Here is a 16,047-nt window from a genome sequence, read left to right as displayed (position 1 = left end):
TTTTAAGTGGAGCATGTTTGTTACAGTAAGTAAACATGAAGCCCATGATACCACTTGTGAGTCCTTTATCAGAGTTAGGTCTTCACTGTACAAACATTATCTGGATCATAGCATGGGAGTAGATCTGCCAAAACAGTCTTCTAATGTCAAGTCCACCTTGATTAACTTGGTGACTCTAAACTCTTTATATAGGGCTGTATAAAACTATGACTTAGCTGGCTCATTCTACCAAAGTAATGAGACTAATGATGAGTTCTTAATTCTGAAAGAGATTTCTGCCTTCCTAAGAAAAGTTAGAGACTAGATTTAGAACAGTGAAGACAAGAGGAAACAATAGGTCTCAACACTTCTTGAGATTTCATGCATGCCTTTTCATAACTCAGCAAAAAATACCTTTAAAAATAGGTGCTATTGACATTAACTTTCCTCCTTGTTTTTGGCAGCTATTCCTTCCGGTTATTGCTCCTTACTCGTTTGTGCTCTTCTTCACAGCTGTACCTTGGTCATGTGTGAAATGGATTAATTGAAATGGATTCCTTGATAGAGAATCATCTTTATAGTTTTCATTTAGGTTCCTTTTTTCTTCAAATTAGAGTAAACAAACTTTGCTTTGATATAGACAATGCATTAACTGTTCAATCTTTTTAGACAAGTCAAGCATAAAATCAAGGATTCTTTCCAATGTTTTAGAAAGTCACCTCATGTTATTGGCAGACTTCAGCTACCCTATTCTTAAAGGCTTGCTGGGAGGAGAAAGAAGGAAACAAATATCTAACATGCTTTACTATGTTTAAAGAATCTCATTAATCAATCAAGACCTCTAACTTAAAAAAAAAGTTTTATAAATGAAAATGCATAGTATCTTTGTCTTCTACTTACTGTTGTAACCCAGGTTTACAGACTGTGGTGCTCTGTCCCCCTCTAGTAGCTGGACCATGCATATAGATTTTTGAATGCACTAAAGGTTTTGAGCTAACAGACCCAGGTCTTTTATCTCAGGCAGTGGAGGCTCAGGTCCCAGGTTTGACTTTCCACCCACTCCCCATAGGCATCAAGACACACTATTATTTTGGATCTTTCCTTGAATAAAAGCTCTCGCCTCTACTGATCCTGCAAGAAAAATAGTCCTCCTCTGCTTATCTCCCAATCCATAGACCTACAGGTGACTTAAGAAGTTACACATTCAGTGTTATAACTTCACTGCAGGATCAAATAGGAAGAGCCAGGCTGTAGAGGAGCAAACATTTGTTTAAAATACAAATATTATTGGAAACTAACAAGATAAAAACAAAAATATGAAGAGTTATTTTTTGAGAGGGGGGAAAAGTAACCAATACATTCTTATTATGCACTCTAAGGGCTGGTCCACACTACCCGCCCAATTCGGCGGGTAGAGATCGATCTTCTGGGATCGATTTATCGCGTCTCATCTGGACGCGATAGATCGATCCCAGAAGCGCTCCCCCGTCGACTGCGGAACTCCTGCTCGTCGAGAGGAGGAAGCGCTGTCGACGGGGGAGCCTGCCTGCGCCGCGTGGACCCGAAGTAGGTAAATTTAGTTCGATATAGGAAACGTCGACTTCAGCTACGCTATTCTCCTAGCTGAAGTTGCGTTTCCTATATCGATCCCCCGCCCCAGTGTGGACCAGCCCTAAGGGAATAGATATATATGTAGTTGTGGGAAGTACTTGCAATATTCTATATATAAAGTCATGGTTTTTCTGTTCTTGGAATTACAATTGCTTGCTTGCTTGATCTGATTAAATTAATATATTACCTTACATATGTGCTTATTTCTACCTAGATTTTTTTTTTTATATTGTCCCCATCATAGAGATATCTGAGCATCTGGTTAACTTCATATTCCTCTGTGGAAACCAGACATAGGCTAATGTGCAATTCACAGAATAATATAATATATCAGGGTTGGAAGGGATCTCAGGAGGTCATCTAGTCCAACCCCCTGCTCAAAGCAGGACCAATCACCCTAAATCATCCCAGCCAGGGTTTTGTCAAACCTGACCATAAAAACCTCCTAAGGAAGGAGATTCTACCACCTCCCTAGGAAACCCATTCCAGTGCTTCACCACCCTCCTAATGAAAAAGTTTTTCCTAATATCCAACCTAAACCTCCCCCAACTCACAGTACCACAAGTGCTGTGTTTTGGGGCCAGATTTGTACATGGCAGTTGAATGAGGAGCTACAAGGAACTCTGGAGTTTAGGCTGATATGCTACAGTTCTGTTTGAGGCCAACAGGAACTGCTGTTCTGCTTGGAGAGTAGCCAACTGCTAAAGCTGCCAACGGTTCCTCTGTTCTCTCTGAATAACCTACAGAGTGATGGGGAAAGGGCCCAGTTTAAGAGAGTACCAGAGAGCTAGCCCAGCAAAAACAACCCCACACCTGTTGTCACCAAGGGAGGAATTCATGAAGCAGAGGAAGGAAAAATTCCAGAAAGGCAGCTTTCTTTCTGCTGTCTTATCCTGCCACCTGGAGAGCAGGGAGAGAGAGACATTTAAAAATAGCTCTCTACAAGGTGGAGTTTGGCAGTGGAAGGTTGCTTGAGTCTGTCATGGGGACAGGAAACAAAAGTGATTGCTCATGATTGATGAGCTTGTGCAGTTGGCAATATCACACAATAGCTGAATAATGTTCAGAATCTGTGTTGTTACACCTTTGAGGGGAAAGAATGTATTACTGCTCTTTTCTTGTGCTCCTCAGTAATAATAGCTTAACGTGACTGGTACATAGATTTGTGTGAAAGAAGCTTTCACAAATAGGGAGGTGCTCTTCAATTAACCTCAACATTAGAAATGAATCTGAGCATTGAAGTCTATTTTCTACCTTGAAGTCTACAGTAAATAAGTTCATTGTCTTTCTTTTTCTGGTATTTAAGGCCCCACGCAGAACGATGGTTCCAGAGCAAGAAACGACACAAGGTAGGAGTTCATTTCTTGCCTGAGTTGTTCATGTGCTGCTTTTAGATTATTATAGCAGTGCAGCGTCACCATTATACTTAAGCTTGCATTATGACTTTTATTTAAAGGTCAACCTTTCAAAGTACTCTAAAATCAGTATGCTCGGTCGGATTCCTTTGAAGTTAGGTGGACCGCAGGAGTGTGCAGGGTAAGGTTAGTAGTCCAGATTTGAGGTCATTCGAGCTAGGGGTTGCAGAGACAAATCCCCCCCAAAATAGCCATTACTCTAAAATTTTCCATTCTATGTGGGGTTTTTCTGCACAGAGCTAGAGATCAAACTGTTGATGCTATATGGGTCAGAATGGTTTGTCTGTTGAGTTTCACCCAAGGTAGTACGTGTCATCCACAAAAGCTTTGGGGGACCCAAAATGAGAATGGTATTTAAGAAAAAGTATATTTTTTCTGTATTTTTTTTTTCACCAATACAGAAAAACGGCTAGAGGGTTTCCATTTCTGCCATTTTGCATGCTTTAAAGCTCTACTCTTATAAGTGCTCTAGAATCTTAACAGTTACTTGGAGTCTGGTGGCACCTTAAAGACTAACAGATTTATTTGGGCATAAGCTTACTTTCACTCTATGCATCTGAAGAAGTGAGGTTTTTACCCACGAAAGCTTATGCCCAAATAAATCTGTTAGTCTTTAAGGTGCCACCAGACTCTTTGTTGTTTTTGTAGATACAGACTAACACGGCTACCCCCTGATACTTGACAGTTACTTGGATTGCTTTGAAATTTGGTTTGTCTAACGATGTACGGTAGCATTAGACTTTTCAGCTTGGAAAAGAGACGACTAATGGGGGATATGATAGAGGTCTATAAAATCATGACTGATATAGAGAAAGTAAATAAGGAAGTGTTATTTACTCCTCCTCATAACACAAGAACTAGGGGTCACCAAATGAAATTAATAGTCAGCAGGTTTAAGACAAACAAAAGAAAATATTTTTTTCACGCAATGCACAGTCAATCTGTGGAACTCCTTGACAGAGGATGTCGTGAAGGCCAGGACAATAACCGGGTTCAAAAAAGAACTAGACAAGTTCATGGAGGATAGGTCCATCAATGGCTATTAGCCAGGATGGACAGGGATGGTGTCCCTAGCTTCTGTTTTCCAGAAGCTGGGAATGGGCAACGGCATGGATCACTTGATGATTACCTGTTCTGTTCATTCCCTCTTGAGCACCTGGCACAGGCCACTGTCGGAAGACAGGATACTGGGCTAGATGGACCTTTGGTCTGACCCAGTTTGGCCGTTCTTATTAGTGATCCAAATTTGGGTTCATTTGACCAAGAGGTTCCTGAGTTACAGGCCTCTTCTCCCCCCCCCCCCCCCCCCAAAGGAAAAAAAGAAGAAAAAAAACAGGTTTCCTTCTGCTGCCTTGTACTGTTAAACTGATAAGTACTTAATGACTGAATGAATCCCAGACCTTGCTGAGATTAATGGTTGTGAGCTCACAAGGCTGTGCCTGTGTAATCGATTTGGTCAGTTCTTTCTCCTCCCAGGTCTTGGGTCGTGTCTATACACAGACCTGCTCTGGTTTAAATAAGCTGGTTTAGTTAAATCGGTGCAAACCCATGGTGATATTCTTAATTTGGTTTAAAAATGTTTATTTTGGTTTAGTTTAATCCTGCTCCTTTTTGATTTAGATTAAACTGAAATAAGTGTGTCCATTGTTCCAATACGATACAGTTCTTGTAGGATGCTTTGATCTTATTGAAATAATCTCTTTCAACATCTGGGGCCAGTTCTGTGGGGACTCTGAAGACAAAGAACTGAAACTTTGAACTTGACTGTGTTCAGTAGGCAAGCTACTGCATTTTGAACCAGTTGGATGCGTAAAGGGTACTTTTTCATTCTTAGGTACCAAGGATACTTTTCATCCTGTCACATGTTGAAAGCCATCTCTGCTGCTGAGGCAATATGTTCTGTATGCCCCCAAACAGAAGGACCTCTCTGCCCTCTAGGAGCTGTTTTTCAAATATATGACCATCTAAATTACTTACACAATCTCCATACCAGCTACAATTATATGATGCTCAGAGAGGGTTTATCTTGGGACAGCTATGCGTTGTTTATATAACGAACTGATTCTAGAATGTGAGGGTAGCATAGGTGTTCTTATATATCAAATAACATCTTTATATACATCATACCCCCCCCCCCCCCCCCGGCTGATTTTGATAATGTATGCAAGAGGATAAAATATAATGCTCTTGACCTTAATGTTCAAAACCCGAGTAAGATGTTCTGGGACTGAGCAAAAACTAGGCTTTAACGCTAGTCAATTTCAAATCACTGTTGATTAGCTCATGATCCTCATATAGTCACTTATTTTTAAATTCTTTGGGGGCAATAAGGCATAGTAACTTAAATTATTATGAGCACTGTCCCTGATACAGAGCAAAAGTAGTGCTGTATATTTAGGTCAAACAGGTACGTAATTGGGCTTGATTCCACATATCTGGTGAAATACAACTTCTATTCCTAGCCTCTTTCTTACTTTGAAAAAAAAATTCCAAGTGTACAAATAGTATGTTTATTACAGAGATACTTGGTTATGATTCCCTAGATGAGATTGCAACTAGTGGTCCACTGTAAAACTTATTCTGACCCATCCACACTGATCAATGAACAATGTACCTGTACAGAATTTTATTTTCAGAAGTGTAGGGTCTGATTAGTTTATATGGCTGCAATTCTAATATCTGATACAAAAAAGGTCTTCAGTTATTGAGTCATTTATATCTGAATTATGGCTTATGTAAAAGTTTGAAAATTCATGATAGGCGGCAGTGAAGCCTGCAGTTAAAGTTGTCAAACATTTTCCATTACAAGTCCCTGTTTTCAGTTGCTTGTAATTTTGTCAAATTTGAATCATTCAGGCTGAAATTTTCTGTGCTTGGTTTGATGGCCAATACATCTGAAAAATGTGTGTCTTCTTAAGGTTTAACAGAGCTTTACAATTCAAACATAAAAAAGCAATGCCATATTGTTACCCGTAGCAAAGAAGGGTTTCAAATTAAAGCAGCCAGTAGGAGCACATTACACATTCTTTTGAGTACTTTGTGGCTTTCTGTAATGCTTCCTCATTAATGCTTTTTCCATTCCCGATGGAAGGAGCTTCCCAGATTATTAGTACCTTGGGAATGTTCTTGTATCATAGGGGCACACAAACACTATCTAAAAATCTGTGGCAATTCAGTTGGATTATAGAATTGTCATGTGATCCCTTTGGAAATGAAGTTCTTATTTCCTTTTCCAAACCTCGCAGCAATCCATTGTCAAGGAAATTACACTGGTATTTTAAAAGGAGTGCAGTTAGTTTAGTTTATTACAGAGGCTATATTTACAAGTAAATTTCTCTGATATAATAGAAATGTGACATTTAGTGTCAGAATTGTTTACCTAATCTTATCTTGTGATTTCCCTACTATTTAATATTGTTAAACAAGTGTTTCCAGTGTGTCTTCTCTTGAATTGCACTTAGCAACCTTAACTCTAAGTTTACAGAAGTTTTTTGTTTTGTTTTGATAAATTTAGGCACTGTGTATTAAACAATCTGAAAAATGGGGATAATGCCTGCTTTTCAGGAATGATGTTAGCTTAATTCCTTAATTTTTGTTAAGATCTTTTAGATCCTATAAAATGGCACTATAGAAGTACAAATATGGTATAAGTGTAACATGCAAATACTGAAAATAACTCTAAATTGTATTGTATTTGTACGTTCCATGTATTCATTTCCCTTTACGTAAACTCGTGTTTAATTTGTAAGTATTTCCTCTAATGTTGGATTACTTTATTTATTAAGATTATGCTGAAAAATCTCATCAGTATCATAGTACAAATCTGTGATTTTTATGAGATGTGTTCATGCTGGTATGAAAATCGTTTGATTAAAAAATAAGTTTTGAAAACAAACTGAGAATTTTATACAGATTTCCAATCCCCATCTCTTCTGCTGTTTCCAGTATTCCTATTCCATCCTTCCAAACATGGCCTCTTGCTTTTCTTCACCTCTGTTTAAACTCATCTACAAATGCTTCCTATTAGATATATTGCAACCAACTTAAATTCTGTATAGTTGTATGTCTGGACTGTGAAGAGGTTTATTGCTATAACAAATATGTAAACATATTGTACAAAAACTATTTGTTTTGTATAATATGTTTATAACCTATAAGATTTTTCAGAATTTCCTCTACTTAAAGCCATAATAGTTAACTTTTCAGTTCTAATATCTTCTATAAATTCCTAAGAATTCTTGTTTCTATTTTCCCACACAAAGGGCTAATGCAAATGGCCTTGAAAGCTATGAGGATGCAGGATCCAGTGAAAGCAGGACTGTTAATGGCAGTGATTCGCCAGTACTCACAAATGGAGTCTTTAAACCTGCTAGGCCTCCCAGACCCTCCCGACCACCTCCACCCACTCCTCGTAGACCCTCTTCTGCAGCTGGTATGTATTCCAGTGCCAACCATCCATTTAAAAGCTATTTATAAGATACATTCCATTTGAACAGTCGTGGCCATTTCTAATATCTTTTCCTCAGATGTACTGATCCCTTTTTTAAGCAAATCCTTCAGAAATGCTCTGCCATAGAGAAATTATCTTGCTTCCTGTTTTGGTACATTCTTTCTTAATTGCTGTTTTTATCATTAGAAATCTCTCATTTCATGTCTGTGAAAGAACAATGGCTATATTGCAACCACTAACAGAAGTGCAGAAAGCCCCCAAAGGGCCTGATTATGCAAATACTACCAAGGATAATGCTTACTACCATGACATATCCAATTGACTTTGATATGACTACACTAGGTAGTAAGCGTTGGAAGGATTGGTGTCTAAAACAGCCTTCCTGAGTAGGTAGCAGCATTGGCTCTGGTAGATTACAGTGGGTTTGTTACAAATCCAACCATCTACCGTGTTAAAAACTGTCATATAATAGCAAAAGGCTGCCAAATTCTTAATATTTTTTTGCCTTAAAATAGAGTAAGTGTTTTTGTTACTTTTTATCATCTGCCAGTTGCTTACAAAAGGCCATGTCATTCAGACTTTTCTGATTACGTTTAAGTGGCCTCCTAGAGTTTCTTAGGAGACATTATCTCGAGCTGTGGACAAGTGTAGGTACATCTCTACCCCGATATAACGTGACCCAATATAACACGAATTCTGATATAACGTGGTAAAGCAGTGCTTGGGGGGGGGGGCTGCACACTCTGGTGGATCAAAGCAAGTTCGGTATAACGTGGTTTCACCTATAACGCGGTAAGATTTTTTGGCTCCCGAGGACAGCGTTGTATTGAGGTATGTATGATGTGTTACATAATCTGTATTCAGATATAGAGTGCTTAGAAAACCATATTTATAGAAAAAAACACAATGAATTTTTCTTAAAGGGATGTTTGTGGGAGTCAGTTTCCTCATGGGAGCAAAGACCAGGGCATCCCAGCAGCCCACTGAGAAGTGGAAATAGTATTTGATTGAATAGCCAGTCCTAGGTGCAGCATGGAATATTCTCAGGAAAGCATCTATAGCGAATGCTGTCCCCTACAGAGCTCAGGAAGTAGACTAAATCAGGACTTGGGTTCTTCTTTTTCATCACTAAACAACACTGCATCCCTCATTTATAATATTTTAATATAGCTACATGGGCAGTGCAGCTCTCTTATCTCTTACAATGCTTAGAACATTGTTAAAAGATCATTTCAGTGTTTGTTTAAAAAAAATAATACAGCAATGTCCATCTCAACTTTTCAAACCTACTTATCTTGGCCAAATCAAACACAATTTTTGTTTTCTGTTTTTTCCTAAATAATGATATGCTGCTGACCAAATTGAAACTTTAAATGCTTCCCTTTAAAGTTTCCCACCCATTGTGTTTTTTTTCTTTCTCTCGAATGAAGTTTCTTTTCAGATCAATGTCATCTAATTTGCTTTTTAGGAAATTGGCATAGTTCATTTGTAAAAAAAAATAATTTGTTTAATTAACTGAGCAACATAAAAAGGGATTCATTTACATACCTTCAGTATTTATTGAAAGTAGGCAACTTGCTATTTTAAAGATAATGAGTGTTCCATCATAGAAATATAAAAGCTATCTGCTAGTTCATGGCAGTACTAGTAATGTAGCATTTCTGCAAGGTAGGAAAGAACTGCTTCTGAGTTCCAGTAAGGTAAAATGTGTGGTTTTACACCTACCCTTTTTTTTGACAGACCTATTTTACTAGCCTTTGTTTTTGTGGATTAACAATTTCTAAAACAGATTTCTTGGGTTTTAAACAATAATAAGAGAAAACCAACTAAGAACCTTTCTTCCATTTTTGTTTTCTCTGATTTCATAGGCTGTGTCAATGGTCCTTCATCTATGTCCATAGAAAATGATGAGTCCAGTGCAGGATCCTCACCAAGTACAACTCCAAATGCACCTTCAGAACAGAGCCCTGAGGGGGCAACAGCTGGAACAACAGTTCCTGCAGCTTCCGCTTTGACCACGCCTCCAGTATCCAGACAAGTCCAGCCAGTAAATCCTCCATCTCAGCCACACAGTACTGTCAGTCAAGGTCCTCTTCCACCTGGGTAGGAGTTCAGTACTATTGTACCGTTTAGTTCTGTTTTATCTCACGTACTGCAAACAAACACCCATAGCTTCTGTGTTTTGCCCAGTAAGACTATCTGTGTAGTTTGATTGATTGGTTTTCAGGCATAGGTTATGCAAGTAAGAAATTAAATTTGTTGGTATTTCTGTTCTCTTTGGTAACATGCCCTCAAACTATTGAGCTTTTATTCATCTGGCAACCTTTGTCTTCAAATCACGATGTGATCACGTAGTACGATATAGGTCGTAGTGAGCTAACATTGTTATTTTGAGGAAAGCAGTTATTGCTTGGGGTAATCAGGATCTAGAAGCCATCCTAAAGTCCTTAATTCCAAATAGCCCAAGTCCTGTGAACACTGTAGCCATGATCCTACATAGTCTTCAGTTGTAGAATTTGCCAGAGAATCAACCCCTTGCCACAGAATTGCACTTCAGAATGTAAGCATTTTTTTTCAAAACCGTGTGTCTGAACTTCATGATTGTGAAGAAAACCTTTCCAATGTGACTAGTGTAATTTATGAAGTGTTGCCTGCCTTAATCTGTAGGCAGCCTGAAACAATAGTTCTGAGGAGTGTGAACTGCCCCATTCACCATACTTGCATGTAAACTCTGAAATCAAACGATAGAATTGGAAATGTTAACCTCGAGTATTTCTCTGCTGGTAATTTCAGCAGAAATATCAAGCTATTGTACTTATTCCCCAATACCAGGTTGACTCATTCTTCAGATGTTAAAAGTCCCAAATGCTGTATACTCAGTTACCCACTGACAACTTCTGTGATGCAGATATACGCTGTCTGCAAAAATCTGTGGCAAAATGAACATTTAGGGACTTAATAACATTGAATTTAATGAAAAAAATCTATAACATATGGGGTAGAGCTGTTCTGATTGTATTATTAATTTTTAAATTTAATTAAATAAAAACCTCCATTTTTTAATTTACCTGTTGTTGCCACAAAATTTACATCCAGTTGGCCACACAGTAAACAGGGTCTTGTGTATATCTTTTATTGCACCATGATCACAGGTGTGTTGATGCTGGAATACTGCTCAGAGCAGCTCCAGTTTAAGGACTTGGGACTCCTAAGATGCTTTCTTTTCAGGACTTATTGCCTGCAGTGCTTTTCCCATTCATCAAGTAGCTCCCAAGATGCTGGCTAAGAAGTGCAATTTTACTAGATTCCCAATTTCTGAAATTTCTAGCATTTCATAGGTGAGGATTTTATTTAATTTCACTCTGTTGCCAGTACACTAAAACATTTAGTAGTAGCCTGGTACAAGAGTCCTCCAACCCCATAGAATGGTTGGGGAAGAGGGGAACAAACAAGTAGGAGAGGATTTGAAAAAATGTTTTAATCTCTGGGCACTTTAGTCTTTTCAAGAGTTAACTCCTTTTTGGTTCTCCAAATTGAGGAAAAGGTACCAAGAAAACTTGCAACCCTGCCTCTTTGTTCCTGTCCCTGCCCCATCATTGACCGCTCTTTCAGTTTCTCTTCCTCTCACTTCCCTAGTCATCATTTGGCCTCTGCCAAACAGCAGACGATGTCATATGCTCTCACTCACATTCAGTCACATATCTGGCAGCTTCCTCTTCATCATAGAGATGCTTCCTAGCTCCATGCCACAAAGTGTTCATCTTTGGTTCGTTCGGCTGTGAGCTATCCACCCATTGCCACGCTTTAGCATGAACAGAATGGGAGAGCCATCTGAGAGAGGTGAGCAGGTTTCAAGCCAAAATAAGATGGTGTGCAGGGTTGGACTGTCTTCACGGAGGGTTTCCTGAAGCTTCCTTCCTTAGCCACAGAGGCACCCTCTTTCCAGACTTCCCCACAACCCGAGGAAACTAGCTGGTCCTGAAGGCATAAAGCACCTCAAGACTAGATGGTATCCATAGGGTCAAAGAAACATCTTTAGTGTCTTACAGAATGATAAAGCAGTATTTGTTCTATATGTCTTCAATGTAATTTTACAACTTGCTATTTAAGTTTGCTGCACTGCAGCAGATAACTAGGTGTCTACATTATGCTGATCTTAGAGCTTCATCATCTGGGCTAGAATAGTTTCCCTACAGCTCTGAACCATTCTGTTAGTTTACTGTGGATAAACTGAGCTGTGTACAGTTTGTCATTCTTTTCCATTTCCTGCAATTTGGTCACCCTCCTATTCTTTCAGGTATTTACATTATCTTGCTGTGCATATAGAAAATTAGTGATAAAGTTTAAAATTTTAAAATACTTCAGCTCCTAATTACAGTGTCTGCAAAGTTTTATTCAGGTTTATGTGCCAGCTTGCTCTTTTCATATTCTGGATCCAGTGCCACTGACATCACATGGATAAAAATTGGATTCTAATTAATTGCTTCTAATTGGCTGCTGTCATCTTTGTGGCACACGCTTCAGAGATGGGGTGTTAGCTCTCTTAGTACTTAGTGGGTAGAATTCCATCCCTAGCCTATTTGGAATTTGATTGCTATTCATTCTGCTTTTGAAGTGTTTGAAAATATTTCCTTTTAAATTACCCTTTTAAGTATTATGTTGTACCACTGCCTCCTGTACACAGTTTTATTAGATCCTGTGAACGAGGTACTAGTTATAAAAGTGCTTTGCAAATAATAAATACTTTATACAAAGTAATTATAGCATTTCTGTTAGCTTTAAACTGCAAATGCATGATTTGAATAATTTTCTACCTGAAACCAGACATGAATTGTTGTTGTTCTTCAAGTAGTGTCCATATGGGTGCTCCACTTCAGGTGTGCATGCGCCCCATGAGCCTTTGATCAGAGATTTTTGGTGGTAGTATCCATTCATCTTACACATGTGCCCTACATATCCTCATGCTTGGTACCAAAGACCTAGGGCTGTATGGGCAAACCACCCTCAGTTCCTTCTCAACCACCTCAGCCTATGACAGAATGTCTAGCATCTACCACTTGAAGTTTAGCTTTAGAATCTGCTAGTTTTTAGTTTAATGTAGTTATTTACTTCTAGTTTAATTTATGCTTACACTTTACTTTTTGTGTGAAGTTTGTTTTATGCTTATTTTACTCCTCAGATTTCATCTCTGGGATATGTCATGATTTCCGGGATTTAAGTGCTGCCTCACCTGCTGGGAGTCTGTTGGACATTCCTGGTGTATTCACTGTTTGGGGGAAACACACTTCCCTCAAAAGTGTAGTATCTGCTCAGCCTTTAAAAGCAGAGCTAATAAAAACTGGGAGATTAGAGTCAGGCTCCTAGTGATGGCCTCAAATCCAGGCCAAGAGAACTCCCTGTACATTGGCCTCCAAGTGAGCATAGTGCTTTGTCAATTTCTGCATTGCATTCACCTAGGCCTTTGCAGGACAGACCAGTAGAGGTTACTGGAAAGACTCATAAAAGGAAGAGTGCTAGTTCTCCTCATAAAGAGCCTATTTCAAAAAAGCCTGTCTTCTCAGAAAAAGACTGTTGGAGATCTCAGGTCCCGGTCTGGGTACCGCTGAGTCTCCAGGCTCCTTTGGTGTACTGTATCTAGGGCTCTGAAGTCTTCCAGAGATCACGGTACCAAGCATGCCTTAGTACTAAAGGCATGCTCTGCACTGCCCAAGAATGACCATACTACAAAAGAGTCTAAATCTTGTACCTACAGAAAGGCAGTATCTACAGACCCCATGCTACGTTAGTACCTAAACAAGTCACCCAGGCTCCCTTGGTAACGATGAAGAAACAGGCATCTCATGCTATTTTGGCACCCCCAAAGTCATTATCTTTGATACCAGCAACATCCACCAGATGGGACCCGCCAAAGCAGTTTCAGCCCCTGGAACTGACACCGGAACCGTGCTCCTTTTCAGCACAAATCCACATCAGTCATCATGCGGGAATGAGGTTCCTCGTTCTCTGTACCAAAGCAAATAAGTTATGGAACTCTGATGTATAGCCAACCATATCCTCATTTCAGTCTCTTACCTTCCAGGCATACAAAACACCATGGCAGACTATCCCAGCGGACGTTTCTCCTGTGGTTATGAGTGAGAACTGGACTTGGGGGTTCTCAATCACATTTTTCTGGCTTGGGCAGTTCATGACCTGTATGCTACCACTGCCAACAGGAAATACAGAAAGTTCTGCTTGAGAGGCAGCTTTGGCCTTCACTCCCTCGGGGGATGCCTTCCTTGTTCCTTGGAGGAGAGGTCTCCAATGCCACTGATTGTTGAACAATATCAAATGAGATTGAGCCAAAATCATATTGATTGTCCCAACGTGGGTAAAACCAGTCTAGTACCCTTACCTAATTCATCTTGGTTCTTGCCCAGCATGGAGTCTTCTGCCCATTCCCCATCTGCTATCTCAAGACTTTGGTCAGACTCTTCATTCCAACCTGGAGATTTCTCATCTGAGTTTGATGGCTCTTGGATATAGAGACTTCCTGTTCTGCAGAGGTATGAAAGGTACTATTAAATAGCAGAAAAGCATCCACACAAAAGTGTTATCTTCAGAAATGGAGGAGATTTCATCACAGCTTTCCATTGTTCACTCTCCCCTCTCCACTGTCCTTTCCTTACCTGTTGGAATTAAAAAACTCAGGGCTCTTTCAGTTCTGTCAAGGTTCATTTAGTGGCTATAATAACCTTTTATTCCTCAACTGAGGGATTCTCGGTGTTTGCTCATCCCACAAAAGTAAGATTCCTTAAAAAAATGATGCACCTTTTCCCTCCAATTAGGGACCCTATTCTGGTATGGGATCTAAACTTGCTCCTTAATTCTCATGAAAACCCCCTTTGAGCCAATGGCCACCTGTTCTCTTCTTCCCCTGACATTGAAAGTGCCGTTCTTGTTGGCCATTGTTTCTGCCTGAAGAGTTGGGGAAATGGGCGCTTTAATGGTGGACCATCCGTTTACAATTTTTTCAAGGACAAAATTTCATTGTGGCCATATCCTAAATTTCTACGTAAGGTGTCTTCTGTATTTCACATCAACCAAGTCAATCCATCTCCCAGTTTTTGTCCCAAAGAGAAATCGGACTGATCAGGATGCTACTCTCCATACCTCGGATCTCAGAAGGGCATTAGCTTTCTATCTGGACAGAACCAAACCATTTAGAAAGTCTCCCAAACTGTTCGTTGTTTCAGTTGCTGACTGATCCAAAGGATCCACAATCTCCACCCAAAGATTCTCAAGATGGATCTCTGGATGCATTATCTCCTGCTGTAAATTGGTCAGTGTATCCACTCTCCTTCTAGAGTGCTAGCCCATTCTCCATCTACCTCTGTGGCGTTAGTCATACTCGCTGGAAATGTGCAATGCTTCAACCTGGACCTTGATACATACTCTTTCCAAAAATTATGTGACGGTTTATTCCTCTAGAACTGATGCTGCAATTGGTAATGTCTTATCTTCAGTATTAGATTCGCTTCCAAAGTGCCCCCCTCCTGATGGGGATACTGCTTGGAAGTCTGATATGGAGCACCCAGTGGGACACTTCTCAAAGAAGGAGAGGTTACTCATCTTGTGCAATAACTGGAGTTCAAGATGTGTGTCCCTATGGGTGCTCCACTACCCACTCTCCTTACTCTCTTTTTTAGTGTTTCTTCCATGGGGCTTTGCGGTGGTGAAGGAGCTGAGATGGTTCACTCATGCAGCCCTGTATGTTGTTGGTAAAGAGCATGAGAATGTGTAGGGCGCATGCACAGATTGAACATGTACTGCTACCGAAAATCTCTGATCAAAGGCACATGGGATGCACACACCTGAAGTGGAGCACCTCTAGGGGGACACATCTAGAAGAACTCCACTTACTGCATAAGCTGAGTAACCTTTTCCTTTTTTAATTCTAGATGGGAGCAAAGAGTGGACCAGCATGGTCGAGTATACTACGTAGATCACGTTGAAAAAAGGACTACGTGGGATCGGCCAGAACCTCTTCCCCCAGGGTGAGTCTGTAGAAGACATCTAGCCTCCGGTGATATGTCTAGGGTTTAGTTTAGCTCAAGTTAATTGATTATAAATTACTTTAGCTAGCTAACACCTTTTTTTTTTTTTTATAAAAAATAGTCTGGATATTACACACTTATTCTAGGACACACACATTTGTGGTTTGCCCAAGGCTGAGCCCTAAGGTAAATACCAAACACTAGTGGAATATCCAGACTAGCAAGTATAAACATGTTGCCTCGCTCCAGTTAAAAAAAAAAATTCTAGTGTAGATAAGCCCCAGGAGACTTTGTGACCCGATTAAGAGCTTGCAAAATGCTTCTTTGGACCATCTCTATCCCTATATGAGTGGCACATGCTGGTGCCTTGGAGATGAGGCTTAGCCATTTTTTCTCTCTTATTCTCCAAGGATTTAAAAAAAAATCTATATGCATTGTATCTGTTGTGTTAGGGTTGGGGGAGAGGGAAAAGGTATAGGAAAAAGAGGAGTGGGGAAGTTTTACTCACAGTCAGACACCAAGCAACTGTGTCTGCTTATAAAGAAAAAGGGTGCTC

General features: G+C 39.8%; 1 protein-coding gene across 1 annotated transcript in view; it reads left to right on the top strand.

Moving 5' to 3' along the window:
- The window catches only part of ITCH (itchy E3 ubiquitin protein ligase), a 114,196-nt gene that overhangs the window by 67,313 nt on the left and 30,836 nt on the right, over window positions 1-16,047 (top strand). The window contains 4 exon segments of the mRNA XM_026656790.1: window positions 2,897-2,939; window positions 7,268-7,437; window positions 9,324-9,558; window positions 15,396-15,491. Of these exon segments, the coding sequence (XP_026512575.1) occupies window positions 2,897-2,939; window positions 7,268-7,437; window positions 9,324-9,558; window positions 15,396-15,491 (544 nt within the window).

Source organism: Terrapene carolina, unplaced genomic scaffold (genome assembly GCF_002925995.2).
Source record: "Terrapene carolina triunguis isolate 2854851 unplaced genomic scaffold, T_m_triunguis-2.0 Scaffold233, whole genome shotgun sequence".
NCBI classification, from domain to species: domain Eukaryota; kingdom Metazoa; phylum Chordata; order Testudines; family Emydidae; genus Terrapene; species Terrapene triunguis.
The sequence above is the reverse complement of the archived record's forward strand: the minus strand, read 5'-3'. Positions and strand labels throughout refer to the sequence as shown.